We start from the raw sequence: 24,496 nt of genomic DNA on the forward strand, positions 1-24,496 counted from the left end.
ATTTAATATTTACATAACCCAAAACCGAGATGGAGGGAAGTCAACCGTTATTTGTTGTTAGTTAATGTTTGTCTTTTGGTTTGTTCATGTGTTTTGTTTTGGTTGATGTTTTCTTTTTTCTTTGGTGTGTGTTGTTTTTGTTTTTCTTATTTTGAGGTTTGGTTATAGAAAATGAATAAAAAGAAGTTTTTTTTAAAAAAATATCACTACTTGATTCCATGGCTTGAAAGAGAGTTGAGATAATGCCATGTAATGAGGGAACAGGTATTCCCCCCCCTTATGATCTTACTTCAAATGATGCAATACTCTTACTAAATGAATCTCACATTACTTCATTTTTTAGTCCCCCCCCCCCTCGGTAGCTGACTTGTGGTTTAGTGTAAAAGACTTACTTATAGCATGAGAGGATCCTATGCATACTTTCTCAGAAGTAAGTTTCACCATGTTTGATGAGTTATGCTCCTAGGGAGAGATACAAAGCGATGGAGCCAAAACATCACCTCAGCACGATTTAAGTGGAGTCAATTCAATCATAGAATCGTAGAGTTGGGAACATCTAGTCCAACTCCCTGCAATGCAGGAATCTCAGCTAACGCATCCATGACAGATGGCCATCCAACCTCTGCTTTAAAAACCCCAAGGAAGGAGGACCCACCACCTTCCGGGGGAGACCGTTCCACTGTCGAACTATAACAACAAAAGGACTTGTGACACCTTAAAAGCTAACAAATTTATTGTGGCATCAACTTTTGTGGACTACACAAAACAGAACTCCCATTGTTCTGCCCGGACTCTGAGGTCCAGCGCCGAGGGCCTTCTGGTGGTTCCCTCGCTGCGAGAAGTGAGGTTACAGGGAGCGAGGCAGAGGGCTTTCTCGGTAGTGGCACCCGCCCTGTGGAATGCCCTCCCACCAGATGCCAAAGAGAAAAACAACTACCAGACTTTTAGAAGTCTGAAGGCAGCCCTGTTTAGGGAAGCTTTTAATGTTTAATAGACTATTGTATTTTTATATTCTGTTGAAAGTCGCCCAGAATGGCTGGGGAAACCCAGCCAGAAAGATGGTTGGGGGATAAATTTTTATTATTATTATTATTATTATTATTATTATTATTATTATTGTTATTATTATTGTTATTATTATTGTTATTGTTATTATTATATAACCGAATGCCACAAGACTCTTTGTTCGTTTGCTGCAATAAGCAGGCAACCCCTTCAGAAAATCTGTCCTAATGACATCCCAGCATTCTCTCTCAAAGGAGATACGCTAAAAATTGCACACCTGGGCAATGTAATTTGTAAGATGTAGAGTATTAATGGAAGCATTGTTGGTCTCCATTGGATATCTTCTTTCAAGGAGGGGCAACTCTTTTAAGAGTTTCAGCATCTCAAGAGTAATTTGATTTTCCACCCCAACTACTGAAGCCCCTGCGGTTGTAGTACTGCCTGGAAATGTGGTGGCACCAGTGTCGTGGAACATGGTATAATATAGAACTTCAGTCTTGTCAAGTGACACCGTCCTTTCCTTCAGTTCCCAGGCAATGTTTCCACAACTGACGGTTTCTAGTCAAATTAAAATAGATGCAACAATGACTTTATTTTCTTTATTTTCAATCGATACTGTATGAATACAAAGTTTCTAGAAAGCTACAAAAAAATCTACCACTTTATCAAGAAGGCATCAAAATGTGTCACTTTGCAAAGACATGGAACACCTGCAGTAACCGACACAAAAATAGCATTTTTAGAGTGATGAAATAATTGCACTTAACTGTCATGGATATTAAAGTTATCACACATATGTACCGCGAAAGCTAGAATACATATTTTTTACAAAGCACTTTTATAAAAAAATTCTCTGCACACAAACCCTATAATTTTCATATTACTATCATACTAAAGATAAATTCACTTTAAAGCCAACACTTAAAACATTTTTTTAAAAAACAAAGAAGGTACCAGTACCTACACACAGACAACAACAAATACAAGAATACTGTACTGCCAAAAGGTTTGATTGAAACTCATTTTGAAAACTTCAAAATATGTTAAGACAAGATTTGAAAAGTTTCATATATATTTTTTATTTTTTAAAAAAGAGCTTTCCCTCCATGTCTAAGCAGGAGGTACTTTGTCATCCAAAGGCAGATTCTACAACCCCCAACCCAAAAAAAATAACCAGCAGCAGTACAATATTAAAGTAACCACTGACCATATATGAATATGCTTAAGTCACAAACCCAGTTTATACACATTACACAAATAAACAAAGTGAGAATTCCATTAAGTCATTTACAAATGTGAACAAATGCATGTGGCAAATAAAAAAAATCAAAAAGAAAACTGTTTTACATAAAACGTACTGATATTAAAGAATTAAAGGCTATTCAGGCTTTAAAAACTGTTATAAAATTCTTTTGTCTTTTTTCAGGCACATATCGTTGTTTTTTTATCCGCAGTCATGAGCCTGAAGCAGAGGCCCATTTGAAATAAAGAGAACAGAAACAAAATGCTGAACAAAAAATAGAACTTGTGTGAAAGGAGGTAACTGGGGCATATCCTCTCTGTGAACTGAGTGCACTTAAAGAGCTAACTGACAAAATGTATTTAGTTTGTTATATATATATATAAAGTATCTCATTGCCAGACCAACTTCCTAAGCTAGAGATCAAGACTTCCAAACTTCTTTTATCTTTCAAATTATCCTGTCTTTCTTTTCAGGGTGCTGGCCAGAAGGAAGAAAAGGAACAGATTTAGAGAGAGAGAAATCAACCTGAGTAAGGACTGAAATGAGGACCACTTTACATGTTACTTGCTGCCCATGGTGGCTGCACTCAAACCCTTCTCCATATTGGTGATCAACGGGCCAGGGAGCGATATTTAAATCCTAAAATTGCAGAGTTGGAAAGAGCCTGAAGGGTCACCCAGTCTAACTTCCCACAATGCAGGAGTCACAGCAAAAAAATTCCCTGGCAGGTGGCCACCCAACCTCCGTTGAAGAGCCCCCAATGAATGTTTGACCATGCACTGTAGAGGCCCACAGTAGACAGGGCTTGGGGAGAGTGTCAAGGGTGTGATGCCCTGGTGTGCATTTAGAACGGCAGACATGGCAGATGCAAGGGAGTGTTAGTCTATGTTGCATGGACTGCCAAGCAAACAGAAGAGCTTCTCAACAGCAGCCACAGACAGTGAATGTATATTGGTCCCTAAAGAACCATATGTTGCATGACCTCTGTTGATGATGTGGGCCAATGTTAGTGCATTGCTCTGTAACTGACTTCTACTAAATTCTCAAAGACATCCCAAGTCATGGTTTGTGCTTACTATGATTTAGAGTACGGCAGGCATGGTCCTGAGCTACTTGTCTGCTTTCATTTCCCACCTCTGCGCATTCAGCTTCATAAGTTCAGGCCCATTGCCGGAATGCGGCAGCTTCCAGAAGCTGAGCCATGCCCAACCTATGGTGGTCTGTTAATTCAGACATCCGAACCATAGGTAGTGGAGAATATGAATAACAAACCTCCTCTGAACCAGAGTTTTAGATGATGCTTTACTACTAGATTGAATTAGCATAGCCATGCCTTGTAGACACCACACTAAACCACAGTTAAGGATCTTTAATCATGGTTTGGTTTGATGTCCAAACTGAGCCATAGAGAAGGAAGAATGCCCTAGGAATTAGATCAAGGAAATAAAGTATAAAGATTTCAACTTTTCAAGTTCTGCAAGCCAACTTCCATTCAGTGTAATAGTTCACTCTGTTACTTGAAGGTGACAAAACAGGAAAGTTGAATTCAATGCAGTTGCCAACCTGAACGGACTCTAGCATGGGTAGGAAGTGGGAAAATAGTTACCAAAGTTGCAAATTATTCAGTATAGTGGTACGGTACCTAAATAAAATCATTCTAGAATTCAAGTAAGAACAACATTACATTTGTAAAGTAAGCTATGTTTCAACTGCCACAAATTGTACCATTATTTCCCCCCCCCAATTTTGTACACCAAACAATAAATAAATTCATTCATTTGCAATAAAATATACTCCAGCCACTTGCTTACCTATATCTGTTGCAGCAGATATATTCAATCGCTGTAGATCTATTTTGGCACCATTTACACATAATGCAAAGCCAAAATATGTCTTGGCATGAATGCGGGTGCACAGTAAGAAAACCACGGCCGCTTTATTCCTCCCTAGCCACGCAGCTGCCACATTACCAGCAGCTAAGCCACAGTTTTTCTATGAACCTGGGCTCATGAATTATCTTGCTTCAAGGAAAACACAAACTGTAACCAAGATTTGTTCTTGGTGTGCCACTCCTGAGTTGTTTGCAGGGAGACAAACCATAAGCTTGGGTTCACATGTTGTGCCAAGCCAAACTATGGCTTAGTTACTAGTACCACTGCAGCAGCAGACGTGAAGGAGAGTGAAGTGGCTGTGATTTTCGTATTGTGCTCCAGGACACTTGCTCATTCATGCCATGACCAAGTTCGGCTTAGTGTTAAGTGTGACTGGGGCCCGTGTACTTCTGAAGCCAAGCAATCCTTACTAGATGAAGATGTCAGAAGAAAGTGAACAAATACAAATTCAAGAAAAAGGGAGGGGTAGAACTACATATATTTACCACTTTGTGTGCCACATACTAATTTTAAATAAAAATTATTAGATTTTTTTTGTCTATTAAAAACAAAAGTGTATTCACAGCTACAAATCTCCTCTGCCAAGCTTTTGGTTTTACTGCTATTAGTTCTCAGTGATTATTAATTATGTTGTATCCCTCTGAACCAATGTCAGTGCTGTTGATGTCTCTCGAAAAACATGGTATTGCCCAAATGCATGGGTGGTATTAAAACGGCACTCTTTCCTACAATGAAATAGGAAATGGTGCTGTTCAAGGGTCTCCCCGAGGACATTTATTCCTAACAATTTGGTGCTAAAAAGCACAGGTCAAATGGACTGTTTCATTTTCCTCTACACTTTCATTTTCAATTTTAGGCATCCAACTGCTCAACTTTGTAAACAAAACAAGTGCAAATTTAAAGAAGAAAACCATCTTCACAGATTTAGAACTACTATAATGATGATGGTGATGATGATGATGATGATAAAGTCAAATTTGTCCTTTGCCTGAACTTCTGCTATTTATATGGGCTCCTGTTACTCAGATGCAAGACTGGATGGAGAGGGACATGGCAAAGGGTGAAATACTGACCGCTTTCCTATCCTTGCCAGCCAGCAATGCTGCATAAACAATCACAAACGGTTGAATAACATAGAGAATAGTTTTTCCAGCATGATGCACTCTTGTGATTTGCAAAAAGCACGCTACTATAAAAAGTACTCTTTTGAGAATGGAGGCCTGTTAGTTTTGACTGTTTCCAATAAACCAAAGGCATTATGGTGATCTCTAAATATTTTTGGTCTCTACAAATTGTCATTTATTATGGCAGCACTTTTCTAAGCTGGAATTTCAAAACCAAAGGCACTTGCATGCGAGAGTGCAGAGAGTCACAAAGGTTTAAGTATTTGGTCATGAGAATTTAAGAAGGCAGCATTATTATTCATACAATTCACTTTTTGCAGAAAATTCTAGCGCGGTTAAAAGGTTTCATTTTGGTATCGATATTCCAACTATGTAGTGACAGGGTGACTTATATAGGACGGTGTTTTAGGGCCAAGTAGCCAAACGGCTTCTCTTCGGGAGATATTTTCTTCCTTTTTCCTTTATTTAAGTAAACCAATTACTTTACTACATAAGATTGGCATGATAAGCTAAAAGGTACTTCTACTATAGCACTAAGGCACTGCATATTGTAATGCTTTGGCAGCTCGGAATTAAGAAGTTCCTACGACAAAGTAACAGTTAACAAGGGAGATGCTTCCAGCTTACAAAAGAGCTCACAGTTTACAGGCAGCCTTTTGGACTACACAACCCACATAAACATCTGACAGACTTAAGGCTTTCCAGAAGAAACATGCACAGGGGGTTTACACCCAACGTAAAGGTAAAGGCAAGGCAAACAGCTCCCGGGAAGGTTTTACAAAAGTGGAGATGCAAGAAACATTGTGACTCTTCAAACAGCAGAGTTATTACATACATCGTGTCCCAGACTGCATTAACGCAAAAGAGAGAAGTGTACCTGGTTTGCAAACTGACTGCTCTTCCACACACCTCAAGGGGTTGCTTTGAGATGCACGTTTATTCTAAAAATGTCCAACTTCTTTTAAAAAACAAATCCATCAAAACCAAAAGCCTCGTAAAAGGTAACATTTTTTTTTAAAAAAAGTAGTTTTCGACTTGTAACACCAAGTGCTTCAAAATAAAGGGCTACTTTAGATGAGTAAGATGCAGTGCTAATTCACTGTTAGTGTTAAAAACTGATGAAGAGTTACAGCCATATAAGCATCTGATTTTACAGTTCACAGAGTTAAAATGACTGAGAGGTTCATCTGCTTTAATGTCTGTAGGACAAAAGGCGTGCAGCTTGCAGAGCCTAGAGGCTGTACAGTACTGGACTGACTGCAGCATGCCAGGAGAAGGGCTGAATAGGAGTCATGAATGGAAGACTGCATGCAACGTGTTTCAGTTTTGCAGTGTTCCAGAAGTTGAGTAGCTCCTCTGACAATTGAATAGGGCAAATCTCCAAGCTATTTATACCTTGAGCATTTTCTGCCCCCATCTTGGATTCTAACAGGGTGAAAGGTTTTATGCAGGCATAAAGAAGTTTGCTCTCTGAAGTAACAATTATTCTTAGCAGCACACCGAATATGTTTCTTAAGGATGCACGAAGCTGCATTTCAAAGTGCAATAGCTGCTGACCTAGTGCCTTAATGTAAAGAAAGACATTCTCCATAGTTCATGATTTCATCCTGTGGGCTATACAGCTTCTCATAAGTGGCTGTAGGCCAGAGGTAGGCAACCTAAGGCCCGGAGGCGGCCCAATTGCCTTCTCAATCCGGCCCGTGGACGGTCCTGGAATCAGCATGTTTTTACATGAGTAGAATGTGTCCTTTTATTTAAAATGCATCTCTGGGTTTTTTGTGGGGCATAGGAATTCGTTAATCCCCCCCAAAAAAATATAGTCTGGCCCACCACATGGTCTGATGGACGGCTGAAAAAGGCTGCTGACCTCTGCTGTAGGCAGTAGGCGGAGAGAGGCAAATCCTTGAATGGGAACTGTAGCAAAGTTGCGTTTCTAGCTCATCAAACCCTACAAACCTCATGTAGTGATAGATTTCTGGGTGATTTGCAGTTTTTCACTACCTAACACAACTCTCTTCTATCTAAATTCGGCTGCTGAAATGAAGGCAGCTAACTAAAAGTAGACTTTTGTGTGAAAGAACTGTATGTTCAGTTTAGTTCTACAACTGAAGCCAAATCTCCAAACTCAGAATGTGCTCAGATGGACCATGTTCCTTCATTCTAACGATGATTTATTTCTATTTTTTTTACTAGGCTCTGACTGATGGATTTTGGGGTGGTGGTAAAAAAGTAGACCCAACAAGTCTGATGTTTGCCCGCCCTGTATTATAGGTTAACATTTACTAATAACATAAACCAGTTCCAAGATACTTTTTCAGCCTTTCATCACGTCGGGCAAGAATATATATTTACAAAAGCTGCCTCTGAAGGGGAAATCAAATCTTGTGTAGTGATAATAGATTTATACCTCTTTGAAAAAAGCTCTTCCTCACTTGTTCTTAGGAGCACCAAATGTTTCTACAGTGATGGAGGGGGTGTGGGATGCACCATGTCTAGGAAGTCTGAAAATGGATTGTAGGAATTGATAATAAGATCCAGTGTAAATTCATATGCTTCATGGTTTGAGGCCATTAACTATCAGAGTTTTCACCTTATTGAGTGAACAAATCCTGTTAAGATGGGCCTACACAACTTGTGATCTACAAGCCACATACATTGTCAGGCCTTTTTTGGGTGACAGTACTCACTGGTAGGAAGTGCATGGGTATGGAGTCACCTCTTGTTGTTGTTGTTGCTCATGGGAACCATTTTGTACAGGCTCCCATGCCATGTTTATCAATATATGAGGATTGTCACCTCTCTTCTAACCCCCCAAAGTACTGCACTTTGTGGTCTGTCAAGTGTTTGACAACCCTCCTGTTTTTGCATTTTCAGGCAAGCTGAAAGAGAAGGAGATTTCAATGGGGCTCATAAAGTAATAATTGTGTCTTTTTTGTTTGGCGAAGCCTGTGATTTTCTAGCATTTTAAAGACATTAAAAACAGATGAACCTTTTGATTGTATATCTATTATCATCTCAACCACAGTGCTTTTTGTGGTTTTCAGCTGACAGTTTAATTGTAATTCAACAGTCACTTTAATTCCACCACCCCCCTTTACATTTGCTTATCACTAATTTTGGTGTTGCAATTTATAGACTCATTAGGAAAAACAAAACGAAAACAAATTGTTCATATAATATATAACCACACACAAAAGATTACGTACACCATAAGTCTAATTTTTCAGTATTTACCTAGTTATTGCAAAACGAGTCATCTTTTAAATAAACAAATGTCCTTATTAGTACAATACTTTATACCTTTTTAATGCACTAGATATAATTAGTAAAAGGGAGGAAGTCTTCTCGCTTTGCAATACCTGCTTGAAAAGTTAAATGGGTTAGAAGGTTAGTTTTAATACAGAGGGAAGAAAAATAATATTTTTTGCCTACTTTTAGGACCTGTCTGCTCCCATCAGGCATTTTTAAGGCTATGTTTGTCATTTGGCTTCAAACAGAAATTGAGTTGCAGTTATAAAATAATTTAGTGAATTACATTCGTTTGTATTGTCCACAGTAATCAGTTATGAAGATAATTCTAAGAAGAATTTGTGTGCTAATTTATGCTTATAGTTAAAATTCATTTCAATTTCACTAGCATCTTAAAAACAGGGTTTTTTAAAAATTAATTTAGACAAAACACCTCATAAACTCTTATAATTGCTGTTAAGTTTTCCCATGGCAAACGCTCTGTCTTATATTTTTCTAACACAACAACAACTAAAATCAAAACTTCCACAAAGGCCATGAAATTCTTAAATATAGTCTTCCCAAGGAACGGTGGTTTTTTTATATATATAAATTTGAAGAACACTTTGTTTTAGAAAGAATTTGTACAACTGTACCAGAATTTCACAGCTACAATATATATTGACACACTAAAATGAGGTTTAGAAAAATGTAGGGGAAAGCTCAGCCAGAGGAACTGCCACTTAGTGTTGAGGTTGACAGTCTGTGTTTTGATAAGGAGTTAAACAAAACATGTCTATAAATAACTGTTCAGTCCTTCACAAGCCTGTAGATGTGATGCTGTGCACCATGTTCGCTGTTTGAAACTTCAAATACACAAGCCATGCAAAGTAGGGTTTCTTGCGTGTCCCTGTTCGTTACAACCTGTTTGTGTTTTTATACATATAAAGAAAAGGGGAAAAAAGACAAGACATTAGAAACTGGGTCATTTGCTAACACAGGAACAAAAGCAAAATATGTAATTGTAATCACTGGAGATACAAACACACACACACAATTTCACTCTCATATATGAAGAGACATACACCTCTCATCTGTCAAGGTTTCTTGGTTAATGCCTCTCTAATGCTGACTTTTGACTCAGTGCATATAGATATTAAAGAGTACTCTGCGGGTATGGGAGACATTATTATTATTATTATTATTATTATTATTATTAAACCATATTTTACTAGAGTGCATAATCCTTTCTCCCGTATCTCCAGCACTATGTAGTCTACAACATATTGAGTAGGACTTCTCATGGAAACCATCTCAACTGGATTCTGACCTAGGTTCTGCAGTTCCATATTTCTGACAGAGTTTCTGGAAAAGAATCTGGCAAGGCAGGATCTGCTTTTTGGGAAGCTTCCAGAGGCATATTTTTGGAATGCTTCCTGGGAAAACCAAGCTGCTAAGATTTTAAAGGAACAGTTTGCAGGAATCTCCTTTCTCCTCTTTGAGAATGTGCAAAACGGCACAGCAGTACATTGGTAAGAGCAGAACCGATCTATAAGCAAAAAGCCACCGTGAGCCAAAATGTTCTGTTCCACTTATCCCTGAATTTAAGGCCAAGCAAGAAAAAGAACACAAGGAGCTCTGTAATCGGAGCTGCGTAACCCAATCTTTAAGGGCTTAGAAGAAGGGTAGTGGGTAGGAAATCAGAAGCTGGGAGAGAGGAGGGAGGAGGAAAAGAAGGAAATATAAAGGTGGGGCAAACAACAAAGAGGGATCCCATGCAGGTCAGTTTTCCAGAGTCCAAAATGTTTTTAGGGTATTCAAAAGCTACTGTGATAGATCCATTCAAAATAGGTGATTAACATTGAACATAGCTTGAAACGAGTTGTTTCACAAAGTAAACTATCAGGTGTCCCAAAGAAGAACTATTTTCTTGGCCCTTTGAACCAACTAGGAAGTGAATTTACCAGGACTTCCATGTTTCCAATCACAGCTATGGCGGGACAACCAAAGCGGACACCAGGCCCAAAACTCACCCAGGCCAAGGAAAAGATTACTGCCCCCCTGTTACTGCAAACTCTATTGCTAAATGAGCAGTGGGTGAATTCTAGAAGTAGAAATATTATTCAATACAGCTAGATTACATCCTCCTTTCCCCGCTGGGCTCTAGGTCCAGGGTCAAGGCAAAGAGGCTAATGAGTGGCCAACTAGATATATAAATGCATCCAATTCTCCACCAAAGAGGTCCAGTTTATAAATTGTCTCTGGTGGGTTTGCCACAGAAAAGCCACATCTCCATGGCTGCCTCCTATATCGGATCAGTAACTCATAAAGCTGCCTAGTACAGAGTGTTTGGACTGCTGTGTAGATTTAGTAGCAAGACTGGAGGTTCTGCAAGCCAAGATTAAAGCACAGAACCTACATTTGGCAGCAACATTGTACTTAACTCAAGGGCATGGAATTTCTAATCCTTTCAAAAGGAACCAAATAAAAATCTGCCTGCTCCCAAAGAACTGCAGAAAACCGCCAGAAAAAGTGAAAGAGAGAAACGTTACCAATAAAATTGTAAAGTTTTCCAACACGCTGTTCATCATATATTTTTCTGGTAAATGCTTGAGCTTGTGGATGAAATTGATCATATATTCACACATTGGAGAGCGGTTTATTCTAAACACAAACCGGCCATTCTCAAACCGTGCGTATTCAGTCTAAGGACAAAAGGCAAAAGAGAACAGAATGGAACTATCAATGAATGAAAAGCTCTTTTTTATTTTTAAATGTCAGCCACTGTATAAAATAAAGACATCTTAGGAAATTAAAATCAAAATTTATTTCAACTAAATTAAACATACCATGTAGCTAAAATATTGGTTTCTCATAAAAGGAACATGAGGAAATAATATATTGCTTATAAAATAACCTTAAATGCTGCCTTGATATTGTGGCTCTGATATAAACTAGGGCTTGAAGGAACAATTAAAATCCATATTACAGGGGCCTTCCTGTTTTCTCTGTTGAGATGGGAAATGTTTTGAATGTACTATTAATATTCTCTATTCAGTGTGTTGAGCATTCTCAGGCTCACAGAATAAATCTCACATGGAACTCTTTTTGGTACTTTGCAACTCCAGGAACGTTTGGTCAGGGCCACCGCTTAATTCAAGTTTTGTGTGCATGTGTGCACTGATTCATTATGGATCATTTGTGAGCAGGAACAGAAGAACGGTGGATCTTTCCAACTGAAATGTAACCCCTGCACTAAAACCCCACTACAGGGAAACATGTGTGCACATGCATGTACATGCATGCACAATGTAAGCGTATAATAGAGGGTGCTGCTGCAAGGTATGCAGGATGCCCTTCAGAATATCAGAGCCACCACAGACATTCATGGCTTTGCATGTGCCCTCCTAGAGGAGTCTCTTTCCCCTCTTCCAAATGGATAAGCAAATCAAAACTGGGTTGTAAGGAGTCTATTCTATTCAGCCCATAGTACAAAATTATGTAGAGATCCACCAGGATCCTGCATTAGTATTAACTGCAAACCAGGGGTAGCCTATGCAGAGTTCTCCAGAGCTTGTTGGTTTACAACTCCCATCATTCAGCCCCAGGCGGCATGGCCAATGCTCTGGGATGAGGAGAGACGTAGTGCGACAACATCTGGGTGTCCCCCAAATTGGCTTACTCTGCTGTAAGCTCAGTGATTTAAACCAAGGACAGCTTGGAGGAAAAAAACACTTCTAGAGAAAACAGTGACCTGGCAGCAATCAGGCAAACAGCAAGTTTGAAAATCATACCTCTACTTTTTCTACCACTTGCTTCCCGAACGAGCAGACTTTGGTGGAACAGGTGATTGTCATGTTTTCTGAGCTCTCATACTGACTAGTTACACCATAGAATGCTCCTGTATCATCTTGGATGTTGCAGTTTAAGTCCGCCTGCAGGAAAAAAAACAACAGATGCTTCCTCAGCTACTGACATTATTGCAAAAAAAAGAGAAAGTATTTATTATGAATGTCATTTGAAATAAAAATTGATCTGCTTTAGCAATCCCCATCAACAGCAGACTTAAGGGCACAAAAGAGCAAATTGCATTGATATTTCCTGCAGCTGCAAAAGAGTTGCCAGCAGATTTTGCACAGCAGCTTTGCAAGATGGGACTGGGATGCAGATAACACACCTGCAGCCCCAGGCAAATTTCAAGGGAGTGCCCTGAAACAATTCTCATTGCCAAGGACAACAGCTGCGCTATTTCTCTTAGGCTTGGGTTCTGTGCTTCCAAATCGTAAAAGCTTTTGACAGCCCATGGACTAACCCAAGAAATTTAAAATATAAAGATACAGCAGTTCCATGGAAAGAATAAGGATTTCTCAGCTTAGACCCTGAAGATCAGACTGGAATTGGATTTGGATAGCTACCCCAGCCACATAGTCAAGTAACCGAGGTCCATAAAAATAACCCACCACTACAACCCGAAACAATTAGCAAGATATATTCTCCAGCCCCATATTTGGCTGGAAATATGCTCTTCAAGTGAAGGATGAATGCTTCTGTAATGCACGTCTGAATGGTGCCTTTGCATACTGAGACTAAAAAGCAGGTGCCAAAATTATTCTCTGTGCCTAAGATTTGCAGCAGAAGGAGTGGCTCCACCTCCATTATCCAGCCCAGTCACTGAGATCCAGCACTGAGGGCCTTCTGGCCGTTTTCTCACTGCGAGACGTGAAGCTACAGGGAACCAGGCAGAGGGCCTTCTTAGTAATAGCGCCCTCCTTGTGGAACCAGGCAGAGGGCCTTCTTAGTAGTAGCGCCCTCCTTGTGGAACCAGGCAGGGGGCCTTCTTAGTAGCAGCGCCCTCCTTGTGGAACCAGGCAGAGGGCCTTCTTAGTAGCAGCGCCCTCCTTGTGGAACCAGGCAGAGGGCCTTCTTAGTAGCAGCGCCCTCCTTGTGGAACCAGGCAGAGGGCCTTCTTAGTAGCAGCGCCCTCCTTGTGGAACCAGGCAGAGGGCCTTCTTAGTAGCAGCACCCTCCTTGTGGAACATCCTCCCATCAGATGTCAAGGAGATGAGTAACTATATAACATTTAGAAGACATCTGAAGGCTGTATAGGGAACCTTTTAAGGTTTAAGGTTTTATCATGTTTTTATATATGTTGGAAGCTGCCAAGAAAGACTTGGGCAACCCAGTCAGATGGGCGGGGTACAAATAATAAATTGTTATAAATTGTTATTATTACTGTCTGTTGATTACAGTATATAATGCATTCATCTATCAATATACTATAACTTGTCAGCATGGAGCACTGCAAGTTTTACACATCAAGACCCTCAACTATTGGACACGATGCATCAAAAAGAACCCCACAACATGCCCCAAAACTGAGCTGGCTGCAGACAAGAAAAACACTCCACATGGGTAAGTGTTCTCGGTCTTCGGGGAAACGAGGAGGCAGCCTGCATGTGTCACAATAGTCTTGCCTAAATAGAGTCTTCAAAACAACAGAAAAGCAGCAAATGCAGAAAGATTACAAAGCCCTTTTCCACAAAAAGAGGGGGTTTCCCAAGAGAGCAGCATAATTAAAACACAAATATTCAGTAGTTAAAATTGAACACGGGGAGGTCACTTGTTAAACAGCACAGAGGCTTCAATTACAGTGGAAATGCCGTGAGGCGTCAGTCATATGAGTGTATTAGACTTCCCCTCCTTCTCAATGAGCAGGGCTCAAAGAGCAGAGATTCCAAATTGTGAAGCAATTCACACACACACACACAACTGCATCATCTGGATCTTTGGCACACTTTGCTGCCAGTTGTGTGCTGCAGCTTTGGAAACGCTTCCAGGTCTGCCACATGGCTGGGCTTTTGATGACCAGGCCAAGCTACTCTACTTCCCAGCTGCTCTCTGACTCATTCAGGGGAACCAGCACACTTGCACCAAGTTGCAGGCGGGCGGGCAATGGCTTGTGAAGAGCTTTGCACGAGTGCCATAAAGCTCGCCGTGCAGCAACGGTCCTCTCTGAGGCAACAGAGGGGGCGAAAGCAGCAGGAGTGGCTTCTTCCGTCTCAGTTTTGTTTCAAATGTCTCTGAAACGCTGGCTAAAGATGGTCAGTCCACACAGCTGACCTCATCTCTCTACGGCAACTCGCTTGCCAAGTCTCATTCCGTTATGCAATAAAAATCACATCTAAGGAAGGGGGGCGACACACATTACAATAGCTTTTTTGTGAATGAAGGAGACAAAGAATCAACATGCCTCTAAAGACGGCAGCAGACACACATGAGGGACGTGGGAGGAGACCATGTGGCTGAGCTCTTTCTGAACACTAACCACACTGAATTCATTATTTGTTAACAGTGCCTGACAAAGGAACAGCATTATATTTTTCAGGTCACAGCTATTTTACATGATAAGAATAGGAACAAACCTAACCATCCAACTCATGTTACTTTGCCACTAATTATGGCATATATTTACATCTATAAAATGAGAGAGATTTTTGGACATGATTTAATGCCCTTTTATTGTGCAGATTCCTTTATTTCCATTCCACATTTGAATTTCAAAAATGCTTTGGACTTCAAAGCATTTTTTTTTTAAAAAGTGCACTAATTACAATACACATTATTTTCTAGAACTGCTTGTTTGCATTGCAGATTTCTAAAATGATAGGTATTCATTAAAATGCACTTATTATTATCACCCACACTTCTTAGAATGAGAGTTTTGCTCTCCATTTTGCAATGGTGTTCAGACACACAAATAGGTTTTCATTACAAGGCAATATTGCAATCGTCTAATATTGCAACAGCACAATTCTAAACATGTTTATTCAGAAAACAAGGCTCATTGTCTTCATTGGGACTTATTCGCGGGTTGACATGTGAATGTGTTTATAAAAGTACTGTAATCAATCCTTTCAAAAGGAGGTTATGCACTGAACTGAGCCAGCTCAGAGCCTGCACTTATAAAATATCTCAATCTTTCTTTCCACCTGATATGAAATCATCCATAATATCTCATGCTAACAGGTTTAGTTAGAAAACTGTGCCAAGATACTGCACAAATAAATAGTACACAAAATATGAGATTGTATAGTTAACGATACATTTGTTGATATAAACATTGAGCCTGGCACAAGATGGATGGGGCCAAAGCTGGGAAATACTCTGTTGTAGGGTTCAGATGTACGCATCTCAGCTTAAAAGGCCAAGATATAAACAAGACTTCTGCCCACGGGGTCACAACTATGAAAGGACACCTCATCCAAAAAAATGGTATGGTAGATGGAGACATGCCTATTCAACACTTGCAGCAAACTGTGTACATGGTTACGCCACAGAGCTACAGGATTATAGCCACCTTCTCCAGCTGCTTCCTTGAGTGTGATGTAATATATAAATAGGGCAAATGTATGTCTATGTGTCCAATCCTTTCCTTCAAATCTGGAGTGAGAGGCAAGTGGTTGCTCGTATCAGTTTTGGACTGTCAGAGAAAATGGGAGCGGAAGTTTTCTGATGTTCATTTATTCATTTCATCTCCAGGCCATAAATCAACCCAGTGAATACAACTGCTATTCGCTGTTGCCTTCTTACCACAAACTACATTTAATTGATTACATGTCCCCACCCCAATTTGCATTGAATTTCCTTTACATTGAAATGAATGGGCTGGAACAAAGTACTGCAATGTAATTTACGTAAATTATGTAAGTTCCACCATAGCAGACGGTGAGAAGGACAACAGGTTTTGGTGGAAGTTGAACTGCAGCAGAACAGGAGCACTGCTGCATGGAACCAATATAGGGAAGAAGGGAAAACGATGTCTTCTCTTATATTTTTCTGGGTTACAAACTTTACTACATGTTGCCTCTTCAGATCACAGAAGGCTCACTCTCTACCAGCAAGGAACATTGGAGAGGCTTGAAGCACTTGGTGGCAGCTAATATTCCCTGCTTTCTACTCTCAACCACTGGGAAAAATTAGGAGGGAGAGAACCGCTGGAAAAAGCCCAGACAGCAGTAATTATGACTCAGCACAGAGAAAGGCACAAGATGAAGAAGAATTTAAAGTCCCTTCACCTTAGGGGCTATAAGAAGGGGCCCTTCATAGTTCTAAACAGCAAGAATGGGGTTCCTTTTCACATGGTAATTATAGCATATGGAATGGCTCTAGGATGTTAAAGCAAATGCACACCACGGGAGAAGAGTCTGGGCAGACCTAAACTGTGTCGTTTCAGCATACCTTCAAGGTCCTAACTTGCTGCATGTGTCAACAGTCCTTTTATGACCATCCATTATCTGTTTGTGGATCTAGCATTCTTTGGTGGGAGCTCTCAAAAATCTCACATCAGGCAAATGTATATTAATGAGGCTTTTTTAAAAAAAGTTTCACTTTCCCCTCTTAGAAATGTTATCTTCCAGGGCAGTAGGGGACACAGTATGCAGCCTACCTACATGCAGGGTTTGAGGCAGCCCTCTGTTTGACTTTACAAAAAGCGCTGGCTACACAACAGTCATTAACAGCAGCATTTTTGTGACATCAGGGATTCTTACATGCAGGGATGTCTTGATGGTGCAGTCAGCATTGCTAACCTGTTCCACTAGATGGCAGGTGACAGTTTGCAGATTGTTTCAGTACCAGTTGCAGAGTGAGCATAATGTCGACAAGCAGTAAAGGAAGCCTGCTCTTGGTTAACTGGATCAGTTTTAAAAATGTTGTGCTAACATGCTAAAATTAGCTGTAAATTACTCATGCCTTTGCAGGGCTGGCAAGATTGAAAACCTGTCACGCTACAGTTCTGAATAAATATTCTGCCTTGGTTTTTGAATAAGATTTTGGCATTACTTAAAAAGACAAACTAGATTACTCAGTGGCTGATCAGAACCATGACACTACTACGACAACAGTTATCTGTTTTGCTGTAAGAACTGTCAGGATTGAAAATAAATTTATTAAATCAAGCAGCTGTTCAAAATTTGTGGCAGCACTGAATACTTCAAATAGTTTTGATTGTGATGACTGGTTAAAGTACAGAGACACTGGATTTGTATAATACTATTTTGACACACTGCTGAACTGTTTTATTGAAGCAATGTTAAGTTTTAACTTTGTTTTCACTTTACTTTTATTCTACTGTACTGGGTTCACCACCTGAGGTTCCTATGAGATGAAGGTTGATCAAAACATATAAATGAATGGGAGCATAGGTTTGTAAATCTGGTGGGATAACTGCTGACCTTTGCCATTATTGAAATTGTATTTGGTAAGAAATAGCTTTAAGACAACCCCGACTGGCTGAGATCAAAGGCAGTCCATCATGGGCTAATAACCATTGATGGACTAAACCTCCATGCATTTGTCTAATTTTCTTTTACAGACATTTTAGTTAGGGCCCTTCAGCACATATTGGGGGAGAAAAATACATTAATTTTATGCTGTGTCAATATCTTTTTCCCTCTGTCTGTTCTGAATCAAATGCTGTCAATTATATTGGATGACCCAAAGTTCTAGCGTTTTGAGAGAAAAGTGTCCCTCCACCCACTTTTCCTACACCAGCCAAGAAAGTACATTAGAACATAAGAAGAGCATGGCTGGATCAGGCCCATCTAGTCCAGCATCCTGTTCTCACAGTGGCCATCCAGATGCCTATAGGAAACTAGCAAGCAGGACCTGAGCACCACAGCACCCGCCCCCCTTCTGCGGTCTCTAGAAAATGGTATTCAGAAGCATGCTGCCTTCAAGAACAGATGTAGAACATAGTCATTAAGGTTAGCAGCCACTGATAGCCCTGCCCTCCATGAATTTGCATAAAGGTAAAGGGACCCCTGACCATTAGGTCCAGTCGTGACTGACTCTGGGGTTGCGGCTCTCATCTCGCTTTATTGGCCGAGGGAGCCGGCGTACAGCTTCCGGGTCATATGGCCAGCATGACTAAGCCACTTCTGGCGAACCACAGCAGCACACGGAAACGCCATTTACCTTCCCGCCGGAGTGGTACCTATTTATCTACTTGCACTTTGATGTGCTTTCGAACTGCTAGGTTGGCAGGAGCAGGGACCGAGCAACGGGAGCTCACCCCGCCAAGGGGATTCGAACCACCAACCTTCTGATTGGCAAGTCCTAGGCTCCGTGGTTTAACCCACAGCACCACCCGCGTTCTCTTTTAAAATCATCCAAGGCTATCACTGCCTCCTGAATTCCATAGTTTAACTATGTGCTTTCTTTTGTGTCTCTGTCATCTTTCAATATTCAGCTTCGTAGGATGTCCCCAAGTTCTAGTGAAGGCACAGGCAAACTCCACCCTCCAGATGTTTTGGGACTACAGCTCCCATCATCCCTAGCTAACAGGACCAGTGGTCAGGGATGATGGGAGTTGTAGTCCCAAAACATCTGGAGGGCCGAGTTTGCCTATACGTGTTCTAGTGCGATGAGAGAGGAAGGGGAATTTTCTCTATCCGCCTTCTTCATACCATGAGAAAGATAATAGAACATTTAGGGGAAAAACAACAGCAGAATATTTTGAATATCTCACCCAAAATTTTACGAGGAAGAAGGCATTCTGAGGTCCTTTTCCAAACAGCTCCTTCAAGCCGCCCTTCTTTTCAGGGAATTTGTCATAAATCTGGCGAATGTCTACCGATTCCAGCAATGGATCGCTGTAAGAATGGTTGGCATGCCCAATGTGCACAAAGAGGTGTTTGTTATACTGTGGAAGTAAAGAAATAAAAAGCGTTATTACTAATGTCATAAGAACTTTGCATTTCTAATGCAAATAACATATCTTTGCATTTGCCGGGGTTTTATGCTCTTTCTGTTTGCACAATACCTAGAGGATTTATTTATTATTCCATGTAATAAATAAATGTGCATGCTAAAATCAGAAGAAAAACAGGAAAATAGGTGATTGGAATGCAGTGCAACCAATCAGTCATGAAACTTGGTGTGAGGGAATCCGCCTATGCCTGTTCTAAATCTCGGGTTTCTGTGCAGAAAAATGAGGATTAAAAACAGAATGGATGAACTACAGGTGACCAGCAGAAGTGGCACAGGCTTTAGGAGCCACCTCTGGACTGAGATAGCAGAGTCTGACTTCTGCCTGCCTCACCAGCTTGGTAGGCTGGAGGCAAAGTCACAGCACAGCTGAAAGGAAGCACAGCAGGAAGATTCTTCACAAACTTGCTTTGAAGGTGGTGAAGTTAAGTCTGATTTCTGTACAACAGCTGCTAAGAAAAACAGGAGGTAGACAACAGTTTGCAGTTTTTAATAGGATATAAAACTGAAATGCCTGGACACTGATTTGTGAAGTCCCTCTTCAAAAGCCTGCATTTATTGATACAGTGGTACCTCTGGTTATGTTCTTAACCTGAAACTGTTCTTAATCTGAAGCACCACTTTAGCTAATGGGGCCTCCTGCTGCCGCTGTGCTGCCAGAGCACAATTTCTGTTCTCATCCTGAAGCAAAGTTCTTAATCTGAGGTACTATTTCTTGGTTAGCAGAGTCTGTAACCTGAAGCGTATGTAACCTGAAGCATATGTAACCCGAGGTACCACTGTATTCTATCTTTCTTCCATGGCGCACAAGGCAACACACATGGAGGTTTGACCAGTTTAGTTTTCATTATGTCATGTGCCCCCAGACTAGGTCATGGAACCCTCGCTATGTAAAGAATTGTTCTATTGACTTGACAAACTTTATTTGTCTTTAGCTGTGTGAGTATAGATGGATATTAAATATAGTTGACAGGATAGAAAGTTTGTAAATTATTAGATCAACCCTTTTCGTGACAGTGGCATTGAGGTTCTGGGCTGCATCTCTGTTTTGCAGAGAATTTAAGGGGGGGGAGGCTCTTGTATTTTGGACTTGTTGCCCATTTGTCAAAAAGCATGGCCACTGGTGAGATAAATAATAAGTAGCTGATTAGGTCTTATTGTCCCTAATGAAGGGATCACCAATGGTTGCACCTGCGGAGGCCTTCCCTAGTTGCTGAATTTAGGCTTGAAAACAGAATTAAGTTGTAACCAATAGAATATTTCTGTGCAACATCTGAATCCGAAGAGGGCTTGCAAGCCCTGAACTGGTGGCCTGGGCTTGGTGGTGAGCTGGATGAGAGCTGATAAACTGATTCTGAATCCTGGCCATCATGGCACTGTGGGTGGGTGATTACAAAGTCTGGATAATCGGTCAACTGCCTGCTTTGGAAGGGTCAGATTCATAGTCTAGAGTGCTCCTGGATCCATCTGTTGCTAGAGGCCATGGGGACCTCAGTGGCCAAGAGTGCTTTTTACGAACCATGGTCAGCAAAACAGTTGTGGTGCTGCCCTGGAAGATGCAACAGGTGCAGAATGCAGCTGCTCAACTGCTGACTGGGATGGAATACCACCATCATATTGCTGAAAGAACTTGCCTGGCTGCTAGTTAGCTATCAAACTAAGTTCAATATGCTGGTATTGGTGTACAAAGAGCTATACAGCTTGCGATCTGAATACCTAAAATATAGCCTCATCCCCTACATACACAACTGATCACTGACCCTGTCCCAGTAGTGGGCACACATGGGCACCTGCCCTGGGCAGCATAGGCACACGCTTCGCTGCTGATCCATTCTGCACAGCGTCTTTCATGTGGTGGCACCTACCCACTGAAACCTCCTCCAATTATATATTAGGCAAGCACCTTCCCTATTGTCTTTTTGAAACCTGCTGAAGGTGTTTCTCTTTCAGCAAACCAAATGGAGATCATAGTCCCGACTGGCAACTGCATTGGCTCTGAATTATATTATTATTATTATTATTATTATTATTATTATTATTATTATTATTATTATTATTATTTTCATACATGAAATACACAGTAATAAGTTGTGCTTGACTGTGGCTTGTGTGTGTTGTTTACAACAGTTTCTTTGGTTTGCAAACACACCCATAGGCGACCCAATGTCTTGCTTGTGGACTTCCCATAGGCAACTGGTTGAGCACTGAAGGAACAGAATACTGAACAAGATGGTCCTTTGGTCTGATCCAACAGGGCCCTTGTTACATCCTTAGGAATCTGTCTACCAGTTAACTACTTAAAATAACCTCACATGATAAAAGGTAGAGTAAAACAGAGAAAACATATTAATCTGTACCTGCAGCCAGCATTGTCATATTTCAGTAGCTTCCCTTCCAAGTCAGGATTTAACACTATATCAGATCTAAATTCTATTCATTCAATTATGAGCTAGTCCCACAGCTTTTCAATCAATTAGGAATATTTTTGTCCAAACTCCCCTTTCATAATAACCTGAATTATGTTACCTCCAAATACAAGTGGAAAACCTATCCAGTCTTTGCTTACAGACCAGAGGGGTAGCATCAGCCAAAAAGGGTGTTTCTTCTTTAAAGAGTAGAGTTCATAAACAAATGAATGGAGGGAGTGAATGCATGAATGAGCAAACACATGAATGAATGAATAAATGAATGAATGCTTATGAGTAAAAGCCTTTGAAAGGGCAGGCTTAACTTGCATACCGATCAGTTACACAAGAATTACAGTAATTATCGTCCTATTCTGTAACAATAAGTAATTACCATACAGCATCTGCACAATTGCTAGCTTTACCATCTTGCTCGAGATGCCAACTACAAAAGCAACAAGCTTGTTATCCTCTTTAAAACTCACGTCTAAAACTAAGTATGTAAAAGTTTTTATGTATACACCAAACTGCACCTCTGTAACACCACAATTTAAATTAGACTTTCAGGCTTCAAATCGCTCTCCTAAAACCATCTATATTGAAATAGCCGTAGGGATGCTTACTGGACTTCTTCTCAACAATACCTTAGACCTCTAAAGTTAAGAATGTGGGAAATGGTAGAATGCTGCACCATCTAAGGACCTCAAGCCGGTCAGAAGTTGGAACAATCACAAATTAGGGATATATCGCCTAAATAATTCTTACAGCTTCCTTCTGAAAATCACCTTGATTTCTAGGAGTTTTTCCTTTTGACTTGTCATTGCAGAATATTCTCTAGGGATAAGGTGGAGCTGGTAACAACATTTATGCAATGCTTTAGAGTGTACAAAGTATTTCACACGCATTATCACAGTAGAAGCTGCAACCTTCCAACAGTTCAGGGCTGCCACTGAGATTGAGGGGGCCCAGGGCTATGCAAAGTCAGCGCATTGTGATTGCAAGCTGACACCATTCGTGTGCGCGACACAAGCACATCCTATGGCATGCATGCGCAGCCACCAGGGAACTTGGGAGAGCCCGGCCCTTTAATTGGAAATATTGGGGGATGCTATCCCCCCTACCTCTGCAACAGTTTGACTTCACCCCCAAAGGCGCACTCCTCCATTGTCTCCTGAAACAGACAGATGCTAACCAACCAACATTATCGCAGGAATCTTTCCTGCAATCCTGTGAAGTAGGTCTGTCTTATTTACTACATTTATATCTTACTTTCCTTCCATGAAACTTAAGACAGCATGCATAGGATGAGCTTAGCTTCAAAGCAAGATTGCTGCATTCTGTATCTTCAGCCATAATGAGAATGACAAGATACCGTATTTTTCGCCCTATAGGACACACCGGCCCATAGGACTCACCTAGTTTTTTTTTTGGGGGGGGGAATAAAGAAAAAAAATGTATCCCCTCCCCCCAGCCGCGGGAACTCCCACAGGGCTCCCTAGGCTGCAGATAGCTTCCCAAAGCGTGGGGCGCTCTGATTCAGTGTACTCCGCGCTCGGGCTCCCCAGGCTGCTATCCGCAGCCTAGGGAGCCCTGCGGGAACTCCCGCGGGCTCCCCAGGCTTACGGATAGCTTCCGGAAGCCTGGAGAAAGAGAGGGGTCGGTGCGCACCGACCCCTCTCGCTCTCCAAGCTTCAGCGAAAGCCTGCATTTGCCCTATAGGACGCACACACATTTCCCCTTCATTTTTGGAGGGGAAAAGTGCATCCTATAGGGCGAAAAATACGGTACATATCGTACATGTGAGATATAAACCCAGTCCATCGTGGCTCATAGTGTATGCTCTTAGCAACCTCCCCAACTTGGAATGTACTTCCCTTCTGCTTTATTTAGTAAGATTTTCTATGAAGGTCAGTTCAGGGAGTGGGAGAAAAGTTCTCAAAAACTCATGTTTCATTTTTGTGGGCACAGAATTCCTTATACATAGTGCAGACCTACACATGAGTCCTGCAAGTCCTGCATATAGAGTTTAGTGGGGCAATGGAGAAAGAGACTGAAAGTCACAAAATGATTGTGTTGTTAAACTTCTGACTTAGAAACTTAAGAGACACATTGCAAAAGACAGTGTGCTTTTCAAATCCAAAGCAAAGTTAAAGGCAGCTGTGGAGCTACTACAGTTGTTTGCTGATCTTGCCAAAAGTACCAGATGCTGCTGCAGCAACAGCAAAAATTCCAACATGTTTCAGAGGGACAGATGGTATGGCATCATCTCACAATATTCGAAGGACATAAATGTTTATTTTGACATTGCATGTGTGATTATTTTCTCCTTATGTTACTGTAATTCCTACACTAAACAGAATGATGACTAATCCCTTCAGTCACGGCATGTTTCTAATGAACGACAATGACAATGTAGTAGGCATTAAATGAATAGATTTTTCTTTTCAAAAAAACAACAACTCATGTTGGTTTAGAGACAACTGTACACCACTTATGAGATCACTCACACTTAAAAGAACGCAGTCTTAATCTCCTCCACACCCTGGAGAAGAGGAGCAGGGAGGCTCTGAATGGGCAAAGGAGCAGAAATAAGCAGGGAGCAGACTTCTCAACTTGCATGCTGATCAGTGACAGATGGCGAGTGAGGGTCAAAGCCCTTCACAAAAGGCTGTGTCATAAAGGGGCAACTGAGGGGAGAGGAAAAGCCAGTCCAGGCTACCCCTTTCCACCCTGTCCATCCCATTCTGACTGCTGCAGACCCCGCTTCCTGGCCTCTCTTCCTCCTCTCGGTGCAGTGAAGAGCTCAGGGTCATTTCTCTTACTTCCGACTGA

The 24,496-nt window shown here is 41.0% G+C and overlaps 1 protein-coding gene across 8 annotated transcripts in view; it reads right to left on the reverse strand.

Annotated features, from left to right (window-relative positions):
• Positions 1-1,590: 1,590 nt before the first annotated feature.
• The window catches only part of TEAD1 (TEA domain transcription factor 1), a 180,014-nt gene continuing 157,108 nt past the window's right edge, over positions 1,591-24,496 (reverse strand). For all 8 annotated transcript variants that reach the window (XM_081927101.1, XM_081927100.1, XM_081927099.1 and 5 more), the window contains 4 exons: positions 19,021-19,194; positions 12,287-12,427; positions 11,045-11,197; positions 1,591-9,416 (listed from right to left, as the gene is read on the reverse strand). In XM_081927101.1, the coding sequence (XP_081783227.1) occupies positions 9,303-9,416; positions 11,045-11,197; positions 12,287-12,427; positions 19,021-19,194 (582 nt within the window). In that variant the 3' untranslated portion in view covers positions 1,591-9,302. The remainder of the gene's footprint in view (positions 9,417-11,044; positions 11,198-12,286; positions 12,428-19,020; positions 19,195-24,496) is intronic.

The sequence above is a fragment of the Podarcis melisellensis genome (assembly GCF_964234715.1).
Source record: "Podarcis melisellensis genome assembly, chromosome: 1".
Lineage (NCBI taxonomy): Eukaryota > Metazoa > Chordata > Lepidosauria > Squamata > Lacertidae > Podarcis > Podarcis melisellensis.